The sequence below is a fragment of the Delphinapterus leucas genome, chromosome 9 (genome assembly GCF_059928025.1).
Source record: "Delphinapterus leucas isolate spDelLeu-1000000601 "Yukka" chromosome 9, BTC_Dleu_Yukka2, whole genome shotgun sequence".
NCBI classification, from domain to species: domain Eukaryota; kingdom Metazoa; phylum Chordata; class Mammalia; order Artiodactyla; family Monodontidae; genus Delphinapterus; species Delphinapterus leucas.
This window is the reverse complement of record NC_143137.1, coordinates 1662804-1673892: the sequence shown is the minus strand read 5'-3', so window position 1 is coordinate 1673892 and position 11089 is coordinate 1662804. Positions and strand designations below refer to the sequence as shown.

Genomic DNA, 11089 nt, shown 5'->3' with positions numbered 1-11089 from the left:
AATCTAAGTCTAGAAAACGGAACAAAACTGCCTAGTGGAAATTTTTGTCTGAAATAATATTTAGCCAAGAACTGAGAATAAAGTCTGCAACAGTGCTTTATAAAAGATAAGAACACCAAATGAAGGAAGATTTATTCAACTATTTCAATGACAAAGTGGAAATATTTTACTTTTAAATGATGACCAAAATTCTCTGTGAATTGAAAAATTACGAAAACTATATAAATGACAAGCCAGTAAAAAGCTGAAGAGCTAAAGGACGTCCTTTAAATCAGTGTGTGCTCTCCTAGATCTTACTGCTTTCAAGTCTATTCCCTGGACATAAAGCAGCTTAAAATAAGTGTTACACATTCTCAATTTTTTAAACCACATACTAAATTACACATTTTTAAAAACATTTCACGTAGGAAAAAATTAGTTTAGTATTTTCTAGACATTAAATATTGGTTTTTTTTTAAAAATCACAGTTTCCTCACTAGAGGACTCCAAAGCTTAATTAGTCAATGAAAAAAATAAAGTCTATTGTTTGGACAAGGACTATTTCTAAGTACTTGAGACAATAAGTGGTCTTTATTTGATAAAAGTACTTATTTTGGTACAGTTCTGTATATAAATGAATTACAGAAGTAAAGGCATAAAATAATGTGGGAGGGAATAATATATTTCAAAGAGTGATCTCTTTGAAAAACAGTTTAGAAACTACAACTTTAGCAAGAAGTTTGATACTTAAAAAGGTGCTGACTTTAAATGAAAAGTTCTCATTTAAACTTACCCAGTGTTCTTGACATAACAGGCAGTGCGGAGCTCAAGACCAAGATTGACACACAATTCCCAATGATCTGATATGAGAAATCAGAAAGAATATAGGGCAGTTACACAGTATACGGATAAATAAAATCCATTCACATTCTGGCAAGTTACTGGACATTTCAGTTACCTACTGTTCTTTGCTAACTTCTGAATGATACAATTCAATATAGAAAATAAAGAGAATAGAAACTTTTCTACAAACACTTAAAGTTCTATCTGTGAGTTCTAGAAGATATTTACAGTACCTGACACAAATATAAAGTTATAGAACACAAATTACTTCACACCTCAGATAACGCATTTTACATTATTGACTGAGGTTGATGATTTCAAAAAGGTTTGCCTAACAAGTAAAAATTAATATTTTTAATACTTCTGACTCTACTTTTAAAGCCAAGACTACTGCTCAAGAGAGATATCTACTTCTAATATGTTTAACTATTATAAGATTTAATACCAAAAAGCTAGAAATCCAAAACACCTAAATTCTAGTAATTTTCACTGTATCCTATACTTATTCTTTCATATTAAGTAAGAGATGCTGAAAATACTACTTAGTACTTATGATTACTTAAACTAGATGCTAAGTATCTCAAGAAGCCATAGCATTTTAGATAAAGATATATAAAAATAACTTCTCCCCTTTAGAATAAGCTGAAAATATGGAATATATAATAAAAAAGAAAAGAAGCCAGCAGCTCTTGTTATTCTTCATTGTCAGCCTGTGGGAATATTTTACAAATGCAGTCACTATATAAGATAACAGCCTTTGTTATTCCAAAGCCAATGACATATTGTAGAAAGTCAAATTAGCCTCAGACTACAAAATGTTTCTGAATAGAACTCTTCCGTCTTGCTTTAATTATTCAAATTTGAAATACTTTGTCTCTACTACTTGTAGCAACTAAGTTCTTCAGATTTCAAACAAGTTCCCTGAAGTACAGTCAGCACAATCAAAGTTACTCATTAGCAATACGTTTTCTTTGTAGGAAAAAGAGTCCTTTCAGGAGCCGTCTATAGCTAGTTAACAAGCTCTGCGGTTCTATGCATTTACAAGTGAATGGATGCCATCCAAATTAAACAGAGCACATCCTTTTCCCACTCATTCAGCATTTTGAAAATCTTCCAGTGCGTGTGTTTACGCAACTTACAAACAAATACCTAGAACCGCAAATGAACCATTCACTGCGATTACTAAATAAAACAGTCTGTCTTGGAAGGCAAAAGGGAGGCACAGTCACCTAAGACTTTACCTTACCTTTGTCATCGTTGTGTCATCCTTCTTGGGAATAAAGTTTCCAAAAAATCGGAGGCTATAGAAACCAACAACAGAGGACACCATAAGATAGCTGTGAGAATCAAGGAAAAACTCTCCAAAGAATTGTTTCCTTAAGTTCTCAATTGTCTCCAAAATGTCTTAAGGCCGAAAGGAAAAACAAAACAAAATGCCACTTGGAGCGCTTGAGGAAGACGGACTTGTTTTTTCTTCCAGGAGAGTGTCTTAGTAAATTACCACTGTCCCAGAAAACTAGACAGAAAACTTGTTAACAGACAGAGGTTCAGTTAAAGAAAGGATACAATATCAAAATGATTTCAAGTGCAGCTCCCACAAAACCAAAAGCAGAAAGAGAAGCATTTCCTATTCCAGGCCCCTGGGGGGAAAAAAAACACTTTTCAGAATTCAATGACACTATTATATTTGGTTTCCCTAAAATTGTTGTCTCATAAATATAGGACAGTTGAAATTAGGAATGTTTAATACCCTGGAGTAACATCTAGACGTTCAAAGGAAAATAAAATGTGACGAGACTGAATTCATCAACTAATTCAACCACATGTTAACACTTTTAACAAGCTCAAAACATTTCTGATTTATCTCAAATGTAATTTAAGTTACTTATCAAAATGATATGATTATGTTTATTGTTAAATCCTAAATATTCTTGGAAGAAATTTTTTAAAAATATAATAGTATAATGAGAATAGAACAAATAATTGAACACTGAGGTAACATATAAAAACTATACAATTAAAATATGTCAAAAGGAAGGTAAGCAAAGAAAGAAAGTGAATGCACATATCCTGTTACTACTCTTGAAAGTTTCCTTTCCCTAAATCTTCCTTGGGAATTCAGGGATTTAATTAACACAGATTTTCCAAATGCAATGCTATAAATTTTTCCCTAAACATCATACCTATTCTCAAAACCTATCTTTATCTATCTAGAACTTAACAAAACAAGTAGAAAAAGTAATATTTATTAACGAGGCCAGACAGGCAAAACCTCATTTCTTACTGAAGTAGGAACAATGTTTTCAAAGCTTACTAATTAAAGAAACTCTCTGAATACAAACTACTACTTTGCTATCAGCTTCAATTACATCTAACAGATATACCAGGATAATTAAGAATATAAAGTCAGCTTAATAAAAAAATAAACCAATAAATAATATCACATATTATTTACACAATCTAATATAGGCATGAAGAAGTTAGAATACCATGGAAATTTCATATATAAATAAGGTAATGGACAAAGAATTTATGAACTTTTGTCAATCTTTTGAAGAAAAAATGAATAATGCTAACAGAAAGCTTATTAACTGGGATGGAAAACACTTTGGAAATATTCTCTGTCTCAAGAGAAGGCCTACAGGCAAGATTAAGGTGATCTGATTTATTTACACAATCATAAAAAGAGCATACCACATGTAAGTCCTTCTGTACTATGCACGAAAGGAATGGTACAAAAATGTACCACAGGGCTTGGGCCTCACCTAGTATGTGGTATAAGAAAATGGGTTTAAAAATGGATAGAGGGCTTCCCTGGTGGCACAGTGGTTGAGAGTCCGCCTGCCGATGCAGGAACACGGGTTCGTGCCCCGGTCCGGGAAGATCCCACATGCCACGGAGCGGCTGGGCCCATGAGCCATGGCCGCTGAGCCTGAGCATCCGGAGCCTGTGCTCCACAACAGGAGAGGCCACAACAGTGAGAGGCCTGCATACCACAAAAAAAAAAAAAAAAAAAAAAAAAAAAAAAATGGATAGAAGTCAACACAGTAGTTGACTTTTGCTTGATCAATGGATTTCGGTCTAAACAAAAGACAACGACAAGGCTGTGGATGGAGGAGGACTGCTCACTGCTGTTTTTTGTTAGTGGAATGACAGACCTGAAGCAAGCTGGCAGGCTCGCAGTGGTGGAGAGGCCATGGCAGTGAGAGATGGCACAAGGTCCTGAAGAGGCTGGGGGCAGGGAGCTAAACTGAGAATATTGCTGAAAGAATTAGCTTCTGAAAGAAGAGGGTATCTTCATCTTTGACTGAAGGAAAGGAATTAAGATAAACATTGGCTTTTTTCTATGAGAGAAAAGGTGTATCGTGTGGTTCAGAGAGAGAAGCGGCATGTAGGGAAACAAAATCTGCACCCCAAAAGGTGTCTCTCTGGCATAAGGATCATTTTAGGCTGATTGTTTTTAAGAAACAGAAGACTCGTAAGTCTTTCTTTTTAGCACCACCCCCACCTCACCCCTTAACTGCCTAAAAGAATTCAGATGAAGGGCCTGGTCCAGGCAGAGCACTATCACCGGAGACAGCTACAAAGAGTATATTGGCTGAGTGTGGTAGACGGAACCCGCAAGACCTGGAGACCAAAGGCCTCTCTGGGTCCCCTCTGTTTACCAAACATCTGCTTTCCATCTCCGTGTGAATTGCCTTCCTCCCGCCTGAAGTCCCAAGCTCCTACCCGCTTCTCCTTCTCTTAGATGGAATATAAGCCTCAATTGCCCAACCTGTCCTGGGGTCTCATTACTCTTACCGGGTTCCCACATACACGTAATTAAATTCTGTTTTCTCCTGTTAATCTGCCTCATGTAAATCTAATTCTTAGACCAGCCAGAAGATCCTAGAAAGGGTTAAGGAAAAATTTTTCCCTCCCCCAAAGCATGAAAAGTCTGGAAGAGTTTTGAAGTCATCTCTATGGGAGATGGCAAAGGTGCTAACTTCGAAAAGTGTAATAAAATGTCAAAACTTAAATGCTACTTTAAGTATCCAAAAGTTTATAGAGACACCTAGAAAAAGTATGCCATATATGAATATTTAGCAGAAACTACCTTCCATATGGAGAATATATTTAAATAGACTAACTGATGGAACTTAATAAAATCATGAATTTTTAAACAAGAGAAATAATTAAGTTAATTCATGAAAAGATGTATATCTGACTCTCCTCCAGCAACTGAACATTTTGACTCAAGTTCATAAAATGACTCCTTTGAGGCATGAGTCCTTAAAACCACATATTTGGATCCTTTGCAAATGCAACGAATCCATGTAATAAACTCTTTATATTTCACTATTTCACAAAATATACATTTTCTTAAAGGATCACAAATACGAATTTCAGTAAAACAAAGATAAACTCTGATACAAAGTGTAAAAGGAAACTCTGATACTTGATAAAAAGCCAGACAATCCAAAATAAGAAATCAGAAACAAAAAACATAGTTTAGAAACACTGTTTATGAAAGCTCACTGCATAAAGAAATTCATACAACTTGAAGTATATATATGCAGAAAGGTGAATGTTTTCATTTATTTATTTGAAACACTCAGTTTATACACACAGAATACTTTTGCAAAAGAAAGACATTTTAAAGCATTTTACTTTACCCTTGTTCCCTTTGGCATTGCTGTTTCATCAACCAACAGGCAAAGAATATTACAAGCCACCAAGAGGACCGAAATGGACTACAACACAAAAAGTAAGCCATCAGTTCTGAATTTCAGTTTTGTCAATACACATAACATTAAAATCTAAGTAACCAACCAAATGTATGCTTCAGAATAGAGGAAAAGCAGTCAAGACCAAAACTCTACATATAAACCTGAAGTAATGAGACTATAAAAACTCCAGAATAAATTCGTAAAAATTCTGCAAAGTACTGTAATCTCAAAGCTTAAGAAAAAAGCTATTAATATAGATCCACTTATTAACCGATTTTACCAATTGGAACCCACAACTCCACATATTTAAAAAATGGTTAAAATGTTATCAGAACTAATTTAATAATATAATTTTCAGATCTTATCACAGAGTTTGATCAGGGTATCTGCAACACCTTGTCTCTTCTTAATTTTCAACTGAAACAAAAGAATGAATTTCCTGCTTCTATGAGGAAATAGATAATCGTGAGGACTTTTCAAAATTACCATTAATTTCATTTTTTGCTCTATTGAGTTTTTACAAATAAAAGCGTAGACAGATTTTAATCCTGTTGATAGAAAACCAGTTTACCTGAAACCATTTAGCTGAGGGAGTTGCCATACACAAATGCTAAAGTAAATAAAAAATAATCTGCTTTATTTAACTAGGCAAATAAATTCTTACTGTCTCAATAAGAAGGAGAACCATAACAGCAGGATACACCAAGTTTCTTTCCCATGCTGAAGCCTTTTTGCGCCTCTCTATTAGAAGGAAAAACAAAATATAATAAAAGTTTCAGTAATTTCCAAAACTTCTCCCCAGATTCACATTTTCATTCCCTACTAATACAACCAGTACGTATTATTCTTACATAAATTATCTTTTCCTAAAAACATAAATTATTTTTAATTTTCCTCCACACACTATAAAAATCAGAATTTTAAAATCAGTTTGCCACATTAAACAGCTCAATCCTGTGATGCTCAAATTTTAGCAATGTAAAGACGTTTCAATTATTGATGAAACATATTGTGGATATACAGCTTACTCTGAAAATACAGTAATATTTGTATTTCTTTTTAAAATTTACATATTATTATAATGATAGATTTACACACTGATAGAGATCTGGAAATATCAGGTAACATGAGTTAAGAATCCCCTCTAATCCCACATCCTAAAGGCAAACACTTCCAGTTTCCTAAAGGCTGGAAGCAAATCTCTGTTTCTAGTGACAAAGGTCTACTTTGTAACACACCAATCCTTACGTCATGAACAACTGGAAAAGATGGATCAAACTTAATTTTTTAAAAAGAAATGTGTATGAAGATGTCAGAGAGCTGCCATAATAATGGAAATTGAAGTCATTCTAGCTTTTTCTGTAGATTCCAAAGGGATTTTTAAATAACTGATTATGATTTCTGCAAATAAAGTAGTTTACTTATTTTCCAAAAAAAAAAAAAAAAAGGAGGGAATATAAAGAAAAAGATTTAAGAGTAAAAAGGTCTAGCATATGTATAACTGGAGTCTGAGGAAATAAAAGAGAATGAGCAGATGCAATATTTGATGAGATGATGGCCAACAATTTCCCAAGTGGATGAAAGACATTAAGCCACACACTCATGAAGTGCCACAGATCTCAAGAAGGATAAATACAAAGAAATAAGACATTAAAAGATAAGAATAACAGAAGATTACTTATCATAAATAATACAAGTGAAAAGATAGTGGAGTGATATTTTGGAACATCATCATCTTTGAAAAGTCATTTTGTACACATACAAAACAACAACAACATAAAGTGAATAAATACGTGCTCATCCTCTCTCCAAACTAAAAGACATTCTTTATTAATGGCTTTGGACAGACTGAGAGCTTGTAACATAGAGATTTCACAATTTTAAAAAATATTCCAGACTACAGTAAAGTCTTTAATAAGAAACCAAGACCAATACATAAGTCAAGGAAAAAAATGTACAATACCTAATTTTGTCTTAAGAGTCTTTACATTGTCAAGTTCTTGTTCCAACTCCATTATATTGTGTTCCACTGATGAAGACAGTCCTATCAAAAGCAAAAACATTTCAGAAACATAACAACAGAACCCCAGAACAGGCAGCCCTCACAGTTAAAGAAAATATAAAAAACACACTGCAAATCCCGATCACTAATAATGAAAACAAGGGCTGCTGTGACTCACAGAAAAGTACATCCATTTCTTTACTCCTTAAAACTTCCAAGTTCTTGCTGATTAAACACTACATGTTTCCTAGAAAATTTTTGACTCTGGTAAAATTCTTACTTGATCTATTATTAATTTTTCATTAATTACAAAAGCATCATGTGCTTATTATAAAAAGTGAAAGAAAATCAAGATCTCCTCCTCTTCATCCCACCTCCCTAACGCAACAACTGTCAAAAGCTTGGGTGAGGTTTTATTCACCTTCATGTACATACTCATAACAGACATACAAATCATACTCATGATTTTTACTATGTATTTTATAAGAATGGGTCAAATCAGACATTATTTCACCACTTGCTTTCCTAGTTAATGATATGTCCACACTGACAGTCTCAACTTCTTAACAGCTGAATAATAATTCCAGAATATGGATGTACTTCCGTTTTATTCAGAATTATTCCGTTTATGAATATTCAGCTTTTCCTCAATTTTTTGCTACTACAAACATTTTTCTATGAACATCCAGTACTTTCTGGTTCTATTATTTTTGTAGGACAGAGTCTCAAAATTCAGACTGCCAAGTCAAAGGATATGAGCATTTAGAGTTTTAAGAGATATTTAAAAGTTACTTCCCGCCAAATATTGTGATATATTGTAATAAGTTATTATAATAATTTACATTTCTATGAACACTTTATTATAAAATATGCTTGATGTCAGATGATTTTGCCCAACTGTAGGCTAACATAAGTGCTCTGAGCACCCACTTAAGGGGGGCCAGGCTAAGCTGTGTTTGGTAGGTTAGATATTTTCAACTTATAATGGGTTTACCAGGACGTAACCCATTGTAAGTCAAGGAAGATCTGTGTTTTCCAATCTCTTCCCCAGCAGTGGATGTTGTAACTCTTGAATTTTTGCCAATATGATGGGTAAAAAATATTTTCCCATTGTTACTTTAACATGTACACCTTATTCATATTTTCTGCTTGATTCTTCAGTGGTTTGTATATGTCCATACTCTTTCTATTTTATCTGCTAAATTCTGAAATGGACAAATTTAAATCCCCCACTACAACTGTACTTTGACTGAATAGTTTTTTCTCAGTTTTTAAGAATTTTTTCATTATGCGTTTGTATTTGATAAGATTTGGGGGCTCCTCTAAGACTGTAACATGTTCCTTATGAATCACACCTTTTATCACTGCATCATGACCCTCAGTGTCTTTAATGCTTTTCTTTACATTCATCCCCCCCTTTCATATATCATTGTATTGGTAATTTTGGTTGCAGCAATATTCAATGCCTACATTATTACAATATAAATTCTGCCGCTTACCCATGTAATAAACTATGATTAGCTTTCCTTTCTTCCATAACATTCTTCTTCCCACCCCCAGAATTAATCTATTTTTTACATTTGCTTAGTTTTTTATGCATTTACTACTAGTTTGAAGCTAAACCTTCCTCCCAAATGTCTGTATTTCCTCCAGAAGCTTACAAAGAAAAGGTGAATGGGAGGCAATTTTTTTGAAACTATACAAGTCTGAATATGAAAGTTTGGTTAAATATAAATTATTTTTTTATATTTAAAAACTATAAATGAGGAATGAAAAGGTGTGTGGTTTACAGGAACTTAAACCCTCATCTTCCATAGCTGTCAGGTAATAGTTAACTTAATGCTGGAAAATCAAGAAATAGCAGGGGAACCTTTTTATTTAGTGTTTACGAGTTTATTATTCTTTATTAGTTAGTTCAAAATTAATTACCCTTCAGAATCGTGAAGTCACTGCTCCACCGCCCCCCAGCTTCCAGTGTCAGCTCTGAGAAGTCTGAAGCTCTTCTTCCTCCTGGGCCTGAGTGTGAACTGCTTCTCATTCTCCCTGAGAGAACGTGTCGGCCTTTGTCCCAGTGTCGGTGAGTCACTCTCATGTTCCATGTTGGGCACTGAGTGAGCACTTTCAATCTCCAAGTTCTTGTCCTTTAGAGCTGAGAAATTTTCTTGATGTTGTCATTTCCTCCATCCTGTTTTCTCTCCTCTCCCCACTTGGAATTCTATTAGTTGGATGTTAGATCTCCTGAAATGGTCCTCTACTATTCTCAACTCTTCCCTATGGTTGTCACTGTTGACCTATTTTCTTTAACTTCCAATCTTTTAGATACGTTATCATTTCTAAATTTCAAGAGGCCCTTTCTGTTCACTAGCTATTCCATTTTTAATGGAATCCTGGCCCTTCTCATGGATGCAATCTCAGTCTCTCCCAGGATACCGATGATAGATTTTACTTTTTTCTTATCCTGTGCATATTCCGTCTCCCCTTAGTGTTCTTCATTGTTTGTTTTGGCCCCTACTTTCCCATGAGAGGTTTTTCTCTTAAGTATGATAAGGCTTAGTCATCTGTTCATATTTAAGAAGGAAGCACTAAAAATGATCATTTGAAACTCTAAGATTGCATGGGTGGCACCTGACAAGACTTCCTGTTGGGTAATCCAGCTGGGTTTTTCATGGACACCCAACTGCTAGCAGGGTGTGAGACTGTCCTCCTGGGTAGACCAGATTCCCCAGATAAGACTCTCTGATCTCCTTCTTGGGGTATTAAAGTTTGGCTGTCCAGGTAATGGGAGATGGGAGCTCACACATTTAGTTTGTAAGCACTCATCCCATCCTCCACTCCTCCAATCTGTGCCCAGGCCACAGTCTCACTTTCTCTGGAGAATTACCCTCCCTCTACTGCTGAGATGGGGAAGAGGCAGTGGTCCGGTACCCTGGATGGAGGGGAAAGAGGTGGGGATCAAATCGTTTCATAAGCAGGCTTTTCACCAATCCTCCTTATCTTAACTTTTTCCACTTTATCCCCACTTTCATAGGTGTCTGGTAGTACCACTTTTGGGGACTTTAGGGGATTCTGGAATATAAATCAAGCACAGATGGCTTAGGATTCAGCTTTCTTGGGTCTGCTAAATTAGTTACTTCTAAAATTCTCTCAGGTCTGCTAAATTTCAAAAATTTTTTATGGTTTTCTCCTCTCAAGTGTTCCTTCTTTTAGGTTTATGCTTCTCTGACCCTCAGTGTTCTCATCTGTGAAATGGGGGGTATTATTAGGATGCTTTCTGCTGAGTCAGAAAACTCAACTCAAAGTACCTTAAAAAATAAAATAATTTCATGTAATTGGAAGTTTACACACCGAGTGGGCTTCAAAGTGGGTTTTCCAGCAGCTCAACAGTGACATCCAGGGACTGAATTCTGCCATCTCCAAGTTCGTCTATTATGAAGACTGGTGCTTTCTTCTTTCATGTAATTTCATAATTTCTGTTTATTTTATTTTGTTCATTATTTCTTCTTTTCCTAGCAAGTGGAATTTCTATTTATTCTTTTACCCATGTTATTTGACACTT

The 11089-nt window shown here is 34.8% G+C and overlaps 1 protein-coding gene across 5 annotated transcripts in view; it reads right to left on the bottom strand.

The window, feature by feature from the left end:
- The window catches only part of LMBR1 (limb development membrane protein 1), a 140084-nt gene that overhangs the window by 33397 nt on the left and 95598 nt on the right, over positions 1-11089 (bottom strand). For 4 of the 5 annotated variants that reach the window (XM_089917117.1, XM_089917115.1, XM_022576566.2 and 1 more), the window contains 6 exons: positions 7495-7575; positions 6196-6272; positions 5478-5555; positions 2389-2462; positions 2069-2159; positions 773-839 (listed from right to left, as the gene is read on the bottom strand). In XM_089917117.1, the coding sequence (XP_089773243.1) occupies positions 773-839; positions 2069-2159; positions 2389-2462; positions 5478-5555; positions 6196-6272; positions 7495-7575 (468 nt within the window). The remainder of the gene's footprint in view (positions 1-772; positions 840-2068; positions 2160-2388; positions 2463-5477; positions 5556-6195; positions 6273-7494; positions 7576-11089) is intronic. The other variant, XM_089917116.1, reaches the window with a different exon arrangement.